At 46.1% G+C, this 14,080-nt stretch overlaps 1 protein-coding gene across 12 annotated transcripts in view; it reads left to right on the forward strand.

Moving 5' to 3' along the window:
* RUFY3 (RUN and FYVE domain containing 3) overlaps positions 1–14,080 on the forward strand; it is a 32,784-nt gene that overhangs the window by 6,529 nt on the left and 12,175 nt on the right. For 5 of the 12 annotated variants that reach the window (XM_032109287.1, XM_032109283.1, XM_032109291.1 and 2 more), the window contains 4 exons: positions 7,892–7,945; positions 11,388–11,561; positions 12,298–12,415; positions 13,928–14,029. In XM_032109287.1, the coding sequence (XP_031965178.1) occupies positions 7,892–7,945; positions 11,388–11,561; positions 12,298–12,415; positions 13,928–14,029 (448 nt within the window). Of the gene's footprint in view, positions 1–3; positions 798–7,098; positions 7,123–7,891; positions 7,946–11,387; positions 11,562–12,297; positions 12,416–13,927; positions 14,030–14,080 lie in introns of those variants that run through there. The other 7 variants (XM_032109289.1, XM_032109284.1, XM_032109285.1 and 4 more) reach the window with 6 other exon arrangements.

The following is a 14,080-nucleotide window of genomic DNA, read 5'->3' on the forward strand; positions in this document are numbered from 1 at the left end:
GGAGCGCCTGACTGCCGGCCCCGCAGCAGCAGCGTCTCGGCAGCATCCTGGGAATCGCAGGCGATCACATGAGCCTGGATTTCCAGCTCAGTTCATTAGTCAGCCATTTTGGTCGCCACCCTGCTCCCTGCCCACAGCCAATCCCGGCGGCACTCGCTGCCCGGGCTGCGCCGGGAGAGGGGACCAGCGCTCGGATCTCGGCGCACCGGGACACTGCCTCTCCGCTCGTCCTTTGGTTTTTTTATTTTCCTGGGGTCAGCACCAGAGCAAGACATTCTTTTTGCTTCTGCTGCCTCTTTTTTTTTTTTTTCTTTCTGTATTTTTTACCTGTTTTTCCCTGCTGCCTCTGGTGCAGAAGCCAGGTTTTCTGTGGATGCTGAGGATCAGTAGCCTCTAGCATAGCTGAAGACGACGGCAGTCGGTGGAAAGGAGGGAGGCAGAGCTGAGCGGGAAGGAACAGCGTTTTTACCTTGCTTGATCTATGAAAAGGCCAGAGCAGCCTCTGTGATCCTGAGCGATCTGTCCTTTAATCGCAAGGTATTTCTGATTTTCTTCTTCAGAAAGCTTTTGTTTTTAGTCCTTATTTTGCCCCCGTTGTTGTTGTACCAGCTGAGTCATCATGTCTGCTCTGACGCCTCAAAGCGACATGCCAACCCCCACCACAGACAAGATCACTCAGGCTGCCATGGAGACCATCTATCTTTGCAAATTCCGCGTGTCGATGGATGGAGAGTGGCTGTGCTTGCGCGAGCTGGATGACATCTCGCTGACACCCGACCCCGAGCCTACCCACGAAGGTACGGTCCGGCTTTGCCCCGGGAGCCCCGGGCCGGCGCATTGTTCCGGCGCTGCACGAGTTGGGAGGGGGCGTCTCCAGGAGCGGATGCTCGTGTCCTGCCTGCAGAGCCTGGACAGCCGTGGGCAGATCAGAAAGCCAAATTGCTGCTTCAGATCGCCCTCAGAATTTGTAACCCAGCCCTTTAAGCCCTTTAAGACTGGGTGTGATGAATTATCTTTTTAGCTATATCGGGTCTGTGTATCTCAGGAAGGAAGAAAACCGTGATGCGTGCTCAGTGAGAACATTTAATCATGATTTTGCCCTTAAACCAGGGCTGATAGCTGTTAGTGAGCTGCCATCTGGTACCAGGGGAGCACAGTGGCAGCACCCCAGCATGTGCCTGGTCGTGGGGAGTTTTTGGAAAGCCTCAGCGATTAGCCAGCGATGCCCATTGTCAGGTGGCAATGCCATCACAGTGCCCCAGCTCGCCTCTGATGAGCGTGCTGCTGTTTATAATGGCTTGGAAGCCTGAAACATGGAGCTGTAGCACATCTTGCTTTCCCCTGGAAAAAGGATTTGTCATCTGGGTTGATAAACAGTTTAATACCAGGACGAGGATTGAATGCTCTGAGAGTACTAAAAGCATGAGAGGACATCTATGCAATGCTCTGCCAATAAACAAGTGGGGAAGAAGGAGAGGTGATGAGTTTCTGCAGGTGCTGAAGTTCTGAGTGCCCTTGCTGGATGCACCTTTTGGTGTTAGAGCAAGCAGGCTCCAGCTTCTCATGCCTGACCCTTTTCCAGTAACTCCTGAAATGCCACTCCACCAAGCAGTTTCGCTTGCCCCATTTGATGCTGTCTGATTAATGCTGAAGGAGACAAGTGAAATTGTGGTGGGGATTTAAGCTTTTAAATAAATTTCCAAGGGATAATTTAATTTCCATTTGACAGCTGCTTTCAGTGACAGTAGCCCTTGGGTTTGGATTTGGCTTGCCAAGTACTTAGTCACGCAGTGGGATACCAGACAGAGGTATCAAAAGGAGAAACTTAACATTCCCTCTGAAGCATATCCCAGGGGTTCAGGGAGGCGAGTACAGGGTGAGCAGGAATTCAGTTGTCTGCCAGTTCCTGTGTTCTTATGTGTGTCATTGAGACCTTCCAGTGTTTTTCAAGGTGTAATTACAGTCACTCTGTGGTGCGTACCAGAAGGGGTTAGAAAACAGCATTTGCTCATTTCTTCGCCCTATTATTTAATTCATATGTCAAAAACAAATGCAGAAAGAGCAGTACCATAACGACCTTCCTGGAGATGTATATGCATGCATAAATTAAGGTTGCTTTTTGGTTTTTTTTTTGGGGGGGGGGGGGTGTATTTGGATCCAAGTCATATTTTGAACAGAGAAAGTCAGGAAAAGTGTTGACAATAGGAAAGCTGACACAGCTGTATCCCGGTGTTGGGTCTGCTGCTACTGCATCAGCACTGCTGCTGTGTCTGCAGGGTGTGCACAGGCCGGGGGCACGGGAGCATGGGCTCGTGTCCCTGGGGGTGTCTCCATAAAACTGATGTGCAAAGGTAGGCATTATGGAGAAGGAAAAAAAAAAAAGCTGGACAATTCTGCCAAAGGCATAACAGAGGGGGATAGTTTTTTCCTTACAAATTAAGAGATGTAAAATATATGTTGCAAAGTACCAAATCCAACAGCTTGCTGGAATAAAGATTTGAAGCCTTCCATTTGCTGCCCCCCAGCTCTTGTGGCTTCTGGAGAGTTTTGTCCCTGGCCTCTCCTCACCCTGTGATCTGCTGTGCCCCCAGCCCTCGAGCCATCCTGCCTTCAGAGCCAGTCACAGCAATTCCAGTCCTGCGCAGAGCTGGAGCTTGAGAGCAGCTAAGCAAAACTTTTCTTCAAATTAAAAGCAAGTAGCAGTTGCTGAGTTGCTTGTAACCGTGTATATTCCATATAACCTGTAGCATGGCTGCTCAATTTAACAATAAAACCAGTTAATGTGCTTTTTCAATTGGAAACAATTCTGTGTGCATATGAAAATAAGCAGATTCTGCTGTTTACTGTAAATCTGCTTGGATTAGAAAAAAACCTTATTTTTTTGAACAGGCAGTGATTCTTAATACGACTCTCAGAACCTTACTGTTCTCTGCAGGCCCCTCAAAATTAAATGGGACCCTGGTGTTTGTTGACCTTGCTTGCTTGCTTGCAAGGTGTGACGGTCTTTGAGGCATCTTTAGGGATGGAGGTAGAAACCACCTGGATTGTATTTCTGTTGAATGTTGAAGAGAGTGTGTGTATGGATGGCATTGAACACGGGTCTCAACTTTGGGGAGAAGTTATGCAAAATGGTCTTTTTTTAGGCCATTTTACTGGATGTTAAATTTCTATCTTGAATAATCGTGAGGAGCTTCACAACAGAGCTGTGGAAATTTTTGTCCTCATGGGATCACTTTGTAGTAGAGACCAGAAGAATACATGTGCTAACTCGAGTTTACTTGGAATTTTCAAGAATTACAGTGTTCTTCTTTTTATTAATCCTCTTCTATTTGCACTAAAAGCAGCAATTGGAATTAGAATTTATAACATGCAAAGATGAAATTTTCTTTTCTGTGGGGCAGAAGCTAAGGTCACATTTTTTCTTCTTTTTTGACCAGTAATTTAAAAGTTTTAGTTTCTGACATGTGCTTGTGTAAAATGCCCTGACAAGGAGTTGTAGAGCTCTTCAGGAAAAGAAAATGTTCTTAAAACCTCCTGCCCATTAATCTGTGGCACTTGTTATTGAATCATCCTTCAGATTTTACCTTTTCTCTCCATTTTCTATCCAAGTGTTTTTCCATGTTCCTTTGTGTACTTCAAAATGGTTTAGGGAAGCAGCATAACCTTATTGGTTATACTTTCGTTTTGCAAACTGGCAACTGTTAACTTGGGTTTAGGGTTTCTCTAGTAGTGTGGAATAGGAACAGTGAAGTCATGGGAGAGGTGGAATGTTTCAGTGGACTGGGCCTTTCTCATTACAAAACAAATCTGAATTGTACTGAGAGTGGCAGGGACCTTTCAGGTGTGGACGAAAACCTGCACGAGATGACTCTGTAGTTGGAAAAAACCTCGTAAAACACATCTGGTGACAGAAACCCCTAAATAGATGACAAGTTTGAAGGAGCTGGAGGCCAGATCTAATAGAAGAAATGTGAAGTCAGTAAATGCAAGTTACATGAATTGCACTGTGTTCATGGTCATAAAGCTTGGGAATAGCAGTTAGGTCATGCAATCCAGACTTCAAATCAGAAATTATTCTTAAGAGTTGTTTCCTTTGCTCTTCTAAGCTGTGTCAGTCTAAATGAAGTCAGACATGGGAAACTCAGGGCAGCTTTATATCCCTCCGAGGTGGTGAGTCAAAAGTGCTTCAGAGAAACCATTTGGGTGTCAGCCGAACTGGGAAGTGAAAGATGGGGAAAAAACCCCAAGGGTTTGGGTTTTTATTTTCTTGGTGTAAACTATCAAGGGCCAAAATAGGATGAGAAATTTCTCCGAGCAGTTAGTCATGTGTTTCCCTCCGAAAACAGGCTGGTTGTGCAGAAATGTTCCATATAACTGCACACAGTTGCAACATAGAGAAATTGGGTGATTATTTTATGGTAATCATGTGGAGATGGGAATAAGACTTAGGATGGGATTATACTGTGACTTCGTGTGATGTACGCTGGCTGTTTGTTTGTCCCATACGTGTAATGGAGAATGGGCTTGGAGTTTCCAAGTTGTCTGTACTTCTTTATTTCTTTTTTTATTTCCTTCTGGTTTGTTGCAGATCTTTGACTGCTCTTTTCTTCTGTATGCAAGGCTCTCTGTATATGTGTCTATTTAGAGATGGAATTTTTATGCAGTGGGTTTTAAAATAAATGTTTCTTTAAGCTACTTTGCCCTGAGTAGATGGTTCCTGGCATTTCAGGCTGCAGACTGCCTGGTGGCTACCCTGATTTTGGGCTTGCAGGGTGTTTGAACATGATGGTGAAACCCTTTGCTGATCCCTTTTCCTTGTCAACAATTCGTGATCCATCTCGTTGGCAAACCTAACTTGAAAGAATTACTTATGTACCTCCCATAACATTAAGAGCATCCACCTAATTTTCTTCCTTGACCTCTTTATTTGCTATTAAATGTATTCCTAAGGTAACAAATATCAGAATGCAATTTAAGTGTAGTAATGCGACCTGAGGTTCCCGTTTCATAACAAAGGAGTATTTGTCCAGATTTCGGCCAAGCCTTTCCCAGCAGTCCCAGCAGCAGGACTGACATGGCACCATTGCTCAGGACTTTCTATATCAAGCTCAGTTTTCGCTTCCTGAAACGGACGCCTTGGGGTTTTTTAGGTTATCTTACTGACGGCTCAGCTTCTCCTTATGAGTTTGTTTAAAATTTCTGTTCTTAAAAATAATTTTTAGAATCCTGACCTATTCAAAAGCTTGGGACCTTTTCTTCCTGATGGAACTCCCCTCCTGGGAGGGTGGGGAGGCCCTGGCACAGGTTGCTCAGAGAAGCTGTGGCTGCCCCATCCCTGGAAGTGTCCAAGGCCAGGTTGGACGGGACTTGGAGGAGCCCAGATTAGTGGAAGGTGTCCCTGCCCATGGCAGGGGGTGGAATGGGGTGAAGGCAGTCTGTGATTCTGTGATTCTATTTCATGTCTCTTTGGAGGAACTTGATTCTCATAAGAAGATGCTCTGTGTGGGGTGATGCTCATTGGTTCAGAAAGGTTTTGACTCAACTCTATTTTAGCCTAATAACTTCAACTTTTAAAAACAGAGTAAAGGTTGAGCAGCAATGTGAAATAATTTTGATGCTGTTCCTTTTTCCCAGGGTTTACTTGTAAAAGCTTTTTTTGGCTTGGGAAGGTGTATCCCAGCTCCTTCAGTGAGATGCTGCTGTTGTGTCAGCGAAGGGAGTGACTGCAAACCCCTCCGTTGTCCAAATAACAGATGGGATTTTCGTGATTAATATTTTAGAGACAAGGTCTCCGGTCCCTTCCTGAAGAACTGGCTTGAGTGTTCATTCCAATGGGGTATTGAGTTCCATAGTACTAATCTTCCTGGGAATCTGGTTGGAATGAGTTAATTGTTTTATGGAGACTTAAAAGTCTGGGTCATCCTGTTTTCTAAACTTGGTACAGAATTAAACAATTCCTATCATAATTGGAAGTATTGAGTTTTTCACACACCATAAGGACCATGGGAACTACAGAGTTTCAGGTCTTTGTGATTCTTCCGTGTGAAGATTTTTTCCCCCCACGGTTGCTTGGTGGAGTTTCCAGACAAGTGGGAAAATGTACAAGGTAAAAGAAGAAATGAACTCTTTGCAAAGTGCAGTTGGATGCATGGAGAATGAATGAAAATAGGAAAGAAAGTGCTAATTAAATGTGTGCTTTTGCCTCTAAATCTATGCAAATGCCATAGTACCAGTTTAAATTCTTGCAGTTCTTGCTAGTAGGAAGATGGGATTATGACTTGTAGGGTAGAAGAGAAGACTCCTCTGGATATTCCTCTGGGAGCTTTACCTGGGTTACTTGCTGAGGGTTAAAAATAAGTGAGGAAGATTAAATGAAGCCTGTCAGTTCTTTCTGTCCCTGTTAAATCTGGTTTTGGTTATATGTTCTTCCCTGTTTATGCTTTGGATTAAGGAAAAAATGCAACCCCTCGGTATTAAATAAAAACCTTTCAGTGGTGGTGTGTGGCTTCCCGTACTGTGTGCAGGTAGGGATTCTGGGATGATCAGCATCTGGATCTGAGTCCAAGTGTCCCGTTTGTGCAGCAGGGTCCTGGGAAGTGTCCGAGACAGGTCCGTCCACTGCGGTGAGATTCAGTCTCCTGGCCCTTGGGAAGCTGCAACACCTGTCATGAGAGACCAAAAGCCATCAGTGTTGCACGTGGGGGAGAGTATCACCGGGGTTTGTTTTTGCAACAACAGGGATTTCCTCCCGGGAAACTCCTTGTTGCTCCTGCAGTAGTGCTCAGCCACAGGGGAATGTTGGTGACAGCCTCTGCTTTGGAGGAAAAGGGTTACAAATGAGCACTGTGCATAGCCCAGCGTCAGGATGAGGGGCCTGTTGGGCACACGGAGCTCGTGGGGCTCAGCTCTGTGTGAGCTGAAGTGGCGCTGAGGCTCTTGGTTGCTGTTTCAGCGTGGAGGAGCAGTGCGCAGGCTGGGGCTGGCTGTGTGTGGGAGGGAGGAGGGCCGGGCAGCCTCTGGACTTTGCTCGGGACTTTGGCACAGTTGGCTCGGGAAGGGGGACGGAGCCTTCCCTGTGCTTCGGATGTTCCGCTGATCGCGGATTGACGCTGGGGAGCGCGGGTGCGTAAGTAGGGAGTGAAAAATGCCCAGGGTTCGGGGCATTTGTCTGGCTTGGCTCGCTGGGTTTGGCACAGGGACGTAGTGAGTGTGCTGAAACCAGTTCTCCTTGTCCTGCCTGCTCCTCTCCCAGGATACCTCCCTTGTCCCGCCAAGGAGAGAGCTGCTTCCCTGGCTGAGTCCTTAGGGGATCATCGTCAGCCTGCGACCTGTACAGGGCTCAGCTGGGTCACCTCTGCGGGATTTGTCGTTTGGGGTCATGGTTATAACAGAGTTTAAGCTCTGTTGAACCGTAAAATGCCCTCAGTGTGTCTTTTCCCTGAACGTGCCTGCTTCCCACGTGTGGCTGTTTCCCTGCCGGCAGTTCTTCTTGAGGCTGGATATGAGGAACTTGAAGCAAAGGTGACATTGCATAAATATCACAAGTTTAGTGCTTTTATCTTACAAATAAAGGAATGCTTTTGTTGCTTTTCTTTTTAGGATGTGCTTTAGAAAAACGTTGCTTGTGTTAATGCAGAAACAAAGCTTCTGCAGCTTTACTGAAGCCTGCCCTGGTCTGACTCTGGGAGAAGAATGCTTTGCTCTATTGCTTTGTGCAGACTAATAAACCCTTTTGACTTGCAGATCTTTTGCCACTATGAATTAAGTCTTGTATGATGCAAATCTCCCTTTCAGTTATGCTTTTCTTATATCTTGATTTTGAATCTTTCCTTTAGATCACGGCTTGCATGACGTTTTTCTTTCTTTTCCTTTCCTTTTGCTGTTTGCAAAGACTCTTGGGAGGATTTGACAGATGTGGTGGAGCAATTGCGCGATGATTCCGAAGGTGCGTTCCACACCCACATCTCACAGCTCTTGTTTGTGCTAATTGTTGGCTTCTGCGCTATTATTTTGAGCCTGAGTGCAAAATGCAGTTAGTTTTCCTTTCCAGTGCCAGTAGCTGTGTCTTTCTTGCATTTTCTTGATGTTGCTTAAATAGATGTGTGGGGTTTCTTTACTATGTTGACTTGAAGTGGAAGTAGAAGAAGTGAAACAACAAGGGCTATTTGCCTTCTCCTAAATGCTTTCAGAGGCAGTAGTTTCCTGAGCCTGGCAGAAGCACAGCTTAAAAGGTTGCAGCAACATATGGAAGCTGAATTTTAAAAAGTATTTCAGAAATCACCCTGAAGCTTAAGATTCTCTGCAGTATTTCTGACTAGATTCTTCAGATTTTCTGGCACTACTTGCCAAGGCTTGGAAAAAAGGCTTCTAAAACCCACTACAACTTGTATTGCAAATTTTTGTTAGAACTTGTGAAATACTAAATGAGAAACTTGTTTATAGTGCTTCTTTCTTGATTTTTAAAAAACGGCACAGATGTGAAATAGTTGAATCCCCAATGTAGCAAGTGGTCAAGCAAATTGGTACTTCGATGATGAAATACAACTGCTCCTGCTTGGGATTCAAGTGTTTGCGGCACAAAAAGCTGATGTTCCCATGCCCTGAGCACACTGATCCTTGTTGCTCATCTTCCACGATGGTGCCGTTAACTGCTGTGCTGGTTCTGTGCCTGGTTGCTGCTCGCATCCTCCTAGCCACAGGCAGTGTCCTCTCCTGGCAAAACAGCCTGTGCTGCTTCCCAGAGAAGAGCATTTTCCAGGGCAGGCTTTAAGGAAAAAAAGGGGGTTGAGGCTTCTTTTTTTCCTAAAATGTTGTATAAGTTGTTTTGCATTTATTTTGTCAGGTGAGAGACGTTTCTCTGCCACACGGAAGTAGCTGTGCTGAATTTCAGGCTACTTTAAGTTGGTGTTCTTCATGTAAGATGGAGAACCTTGATGAAATGCTAATGAATTGGCATTGCTTTCAGTGGGTTTGTTCACTTCTCCAGGGTCTCATCACTCCCTGCCTTTGATCCAAGTTTTAGCTTCATTTTAGTTGCTTCTTCCTTGTTTTAGAGTATGAGGAGTGATAAAATTTATCGTCACCAAGTAAGAAGTACCAAGACCAGTTGCAGCTTAACCCATTGAGATCCTGTATTGCATTGACTCTTTCCTTGACTTTCAGGTTCCTGGGTACAGATTGTACCTTTTAAACAAATTACAGGATTCTCAGATGCTTTTGGAAACATCTTTGTGGAAGCAGCTGGTTAGAAAACATGTCTGTTCTGTAGAAGCTGCAACATTTAAATAACAAAGTGTCCTGAGAATTTGATTTCCTTTACTTGAAACCCAAACCCTGTGGAAAGGCAAAGTTTGAGGGCTGGGGTTTTGCTTTTTAAGGTTGATGACATGGGATGTGTAGGAAAGCCCAGGCAGAGGTTTTGCAGGTAGAGGCAGGAGGAGATTGGAGAAGGTACCGGTTCAGATGGAGCATGTCAGGTCCACACCAGGATCAGACTTGTCCCAGCTTAAAGCCAGCCTGACAGTCTTACTGTGTAAAAGTCAGCCTCGCCTGCCTACCCTGCCTTCTTTAAAGGTGTGAGTGGTGCAGTACATAGAACAAGAGTATCAATTACTTAGCATTTAATTTTTGGACTAAACCTTAGGGGTTTTATCCAGTTTCCCACTAGATAAGCGAATTGGTTTGCAAGATGAGAATCTTGGATAAGCTGCACACGCAGAGCACGATTGCTCACAGCAGACTAAGGAAGGGGAAACCTTTGATTAGTGTGATATAGTGAAAATATTTTTCTGTTGAAATTAGCTAATAACCACAGCCAAAGGAGCATTTTCCTTGGTGCTCTCTTGTACAGTTCCTTTAATTCTGCGTTAGGGATTGGTTTGCCACCCAAGCAGAGTCCTTGTGGATGCCTTGCTACCCATCAGATCACTGGCCTTGGCCAGTGAGGAAATATGCTGAGAGAGGATGAGGAGGAGGTCTCTGTGTCTTGGCAATACTGTGCCTGCCTTTTTTCCTGAGTCTGCATTCGTGGTGATGGTGACTGTTAGCTACACTGCAGGTCATAAAATGAACTGGAAATCCGGAACAGGTCAGGGTACCTCCAGATCAGCCGGACCCATCACCTTCAGACAGCAGTAGTCCTGAAAGGCAGTAAAAACCCCTCACAAAGTTCAGTCTTTCTGCAGTCCAGTGCTGTGCTGAGCATTGCACTCCTAAATGAGTACTTGGAAGTTCTCTAAACTATAGAAATAGATTTAGAGAAGGAGGCTTCTGGTTCTACTTCCCTCTGAAGAAGAAGGGGGATGACAGAAGCTCTGTCCTGAGCTGCTTTTTGAGAGACTGAACAAATGAGCCATGGTCTTAGGTTTGGATGGTGGCACTGCCCCGGATCTTCCCTCTCCCTGTGCTGTGGATTTTTCCCAGCCCACAGTGACATGCACTCGGGTGTGGGTATTTTAGCTGTGCTCTTGGCTCTCTTTTTGGCTGGTGGGTGCTGACAGGGTGCCTCTTGCTTAGATCTGTAATGTGAGGTGTCCTCTGCTCACATCTCTGCTGCCAGGAGTAGTTCATTGACTTGCAAAGGCGTCAGGTTGGTTCAAGGGTCCCTGGCTGTTGGCAGCAGCCCTGGATAAATGGGCCTTACAGGGATGAAACTGCCTGCAACTGAGAACTGGAGCTCAAAAACTGGGTGTGAGTAGCCAGTGTAAAGGTCTGGATATTTATAATATGGTGGAAGGAGAATATAGTCCTGGGAGATCTGTGAGTTTGGGGATTTAGTATGAGCTCTCAGGAGCCATGAAGATCAGCTCCTTCTCACTGGTGAAAACCAGTGGCAGTGTTGAAACCAAGAGAGATAAGTGGGAGTTGGCTCCATGTTACATCTAAGCCTCAAAAAAAAATCTTGAGGAAAAGAGACGCAAGTTGGCATACAGACACATGTTGCTGGATTAATTGTGAGGGGGTCCATGGTGACCTTTAGGTGGAAGAACAAACCACAAGTGGAGGATTCTTACCGGTTTGTAGCAGGGGATGTGACTTGGAACAAGTGACGGCTGTGCCAGTCAGAGACACGTTGTCAAGGTGCAAAGCACAGGATGAACACCAGGCTCCAAATGTCTGTCTTGAAAATAGGGAACGCCTGTAGTTATTTGAAGTATTAAGGCACCCTCAATATGATACATTTTCTATTCCCATGCCGTTGTGGCTTTGGCCCTAAAGCGCTAGTTGATGTTGATTTTTCTCCACAAAAGGCCTGCAGAGTGCCTCCTGTGAAACTCGCTGCCCCAAAAGTGCTTTCAAAGCTGAGGAACAAATAGAGCAAGGTGGGGTGTTTACTGTAATGAAACCAGCTTTTGTTGTTCACCAGCACTTTCCTTCCTTTGTTGCAGACCCCAATTACCTCATGGCTAACGAACGTATGAACCTGATGAACATGGCCAAGCTGAGCATCAAGGGGCTGATCGAGTCCGCGCTGAACCTGGGCCGCACGCTGGACTCGGACTATGCCCCCCTGCAGCAGTTCTTCGTGGTGATGGAGCACTGCCTCAAGCACGGCCTCAAAGGTAACTCAGAGGCTGGGCACGAGCCCTCCGCACTGCAGGGCACGGCCTGCAGCAGGGAACAGCAGCGTGGGGTCAAAACAGAGCTCTGCAGCCTGCACGAGACAGAGGAGAGGCTGAGCAGTCACTGCTGTGATTGCAGTGCACTGGGCAGGCCAAAGGAAGGCACAGAAACCTGCTGCAGGGGGAAAGTTGAGGCGTTGCAGGTGCTTGCCACGTTTAAAACAGCGTTTCAGTTGTCCCGGCTGTAAATCAGGGATCAGGGATTAAATCGGCTTTTGGCAAGCTCGTGACTCCTTTTTCTGCACTTCTTTGTGCTTTAGGAATGCATCTCCTAGCTGGAAGAGGAAGTGCAACCCTGGAGCTCCTTTTCAATAGCTCTGTCTAAACTGAGGGTTTGGGCTGTGCGCAGCTCATGGCTTGAAGCTGCTGTTAAAATGTGTTTGACTGTGAAATCCTGAGTCACAGCTCAAATGGCCAAGTATGGACTGTCCTTTAGGTGCTGCCCTTGTGTGGTAGCAGCTGGACATGGAAAACAGAGGGGCGTGGAAACGGGTGGTCTTTAGAGCCCTTCCCACCCAAACCATCCTGGGATTCCAGGATACCAAGTGCCCGCCCAGCAGCAGCCCCAGAGGAGCCATTCTGGCAGGTTTTGGCTGCTTTTTGTTCACTTGTTTGAGAAGGCATTATATCAGCACAGGTCTAACAGGCTCATTTTTTCTTTCTTTTTGTTTTTTAGCCAAAAAGACTTTTCTTGGGCAAAATAAGTCATTTTGGGGACCTCTAGAATTAGTAGAAAAACTCGTTCCTGAGGCTGCAGAGATTACAGCAAGTGTTAAGGATCTCCCAGGGCTGAAGTAAGTACACTCCTTTATTGCATGAGTACATAATAGGAGTTTTACTGTGAGAAGGATCCTGAAGAAGAGAAGGAAGAGCAAACAGAACCTTCAGGAATACATCTGTCACCTTCTGCTGATAAAAATGGATCATTGCTCTCTTACTCTTCATCAAGAATCAGCAGCATGAGAGCACAGGAGATAGTCTTGCTGTGTTAAGAGTGTGGCAACTTACAGACAGCAGTGCCTTTACTGCTAGCACTTAAGGCGTGGTGATGTGCCTCAGGCATGGGAACAGCCTTTACTGAGCATTTGTGAAGTCAGACTCAAGAGGAAGGGAATTAACAGGAAGCTTATAACAGTTTAAATAAACAGTTTTGAGGCTGATGTAGGTAATGCTTCTTTTAAATAAATTTGGTTGAAGTTTATGTGAGAGGGAAGCTTAGGCACCAAGCTGGAGAAGATAGTAGTTTGTGTTAAAGAGGGGAGGCAAAAAGCCACAGGAAGCCAATATTACTTGTAAAAGATTCATAGGAATTTCAGATGTCACATTCAGGCTTGCCTATTTCATGGTGAAAGAAACTGTAAGAAGCTTTCAGCTTGGAATAGAGAAAATGGGTAAGGAGGCTTTTGTATGAGCAACAGGACTAAGGATCGAGTCATCTTTGCTGAAAGAACAGATGGATAAATTCAATAAATGTCTTTTGGGTTAGTATTTAGTGAGGTACTGACGGACAAGTGCTTTTACTGGAGATCTGGGCAGGACTCCTGCAGCAGCTGACAGGGCCAGCACTGTGCCGGGGCTCCTGGGACCTCTTCCTGTTGCAGAGCATTGCAGCAGGAAATGAATGGAAGTAAAGAATGCTTTCAGAGTACTTTCCTAAACCTTCTGTTGATAGTGACCCTTTGGAAGGGCCAGGTCCCGTTAGTGAGTCAGGAGTGGGCAGTACTGGCCGTGACTTCCTTGAGCTGCTGCTGCTCGTACCAGGTGAGGTCAGACATCCAGGTCAGCGTGTTAGAGCCACGTGCTCCTGGTGGCTGGGAGAAAGGAGGGGAAGGACTGGCACTCGAGGCCATGGCATCCTATGAGGCTGTTCAGGAGCAAAGCACTGAGGAGAACAGCACTGAGTTGGTTCTGAGCTGTCTGGCTGGATTCCCGTCCAGCCTGACCCACCCCAAGGAGTGGTGTTGGGCAGCTGCGCTGGTGTGTGTGTTCCTGTGACTTAGGCAGAACTGGTTGTGACTCAGAAGGTGATGAGCTGAAGCAGCTGATCTGTCTGGCAGCGTCCAGCAGGGATAAAGTCAGGGAAATCTTTTTAGTAGGGCAGCAAAAACATACTGAGTTAATGAGAGAAACAGTGATGGCTTAATCGGGCCGGACCTATTTGTGCTTCCGTGCCTTGTGTTTCTCTGTTTGCACCAGTGCCACCTCTGTCTTGGAAGTGCAAAAACTTGAAGGAGGGTGGGGTTATTAGAGCTGTTGGTGACTGTGCCTTGCAGGGTGTCTGGAAATGTTTGTTTTGGCCTTTGCAGGACACCTGTGGGCCGAGGAAGAGCTTGGCTTCGCCTGGCTCTGATGCAGAAGAAACTTTCAGAGTACATGAAAGCCTTGATTAACAGAAAGGATCTTCTCAGGTGAGTGCTGGACTCATTCTCAGTTAGGTTCACTTCTGCTCTCTTGTAAGA

Source organism: Corvus moneduloides, chromosome 5 (genome assembly GCF_009650955.1).
Source record: "Corvus moneduloides isolate bCorMon1 chromosome 5, bCorMon1.pri, whole genome shotgun sequence".
NCBI lineage: Eukaryota > Metazoa > Chordata > Aves > Passeriformes > Corvidae > Corvus > Corvus moneduloides.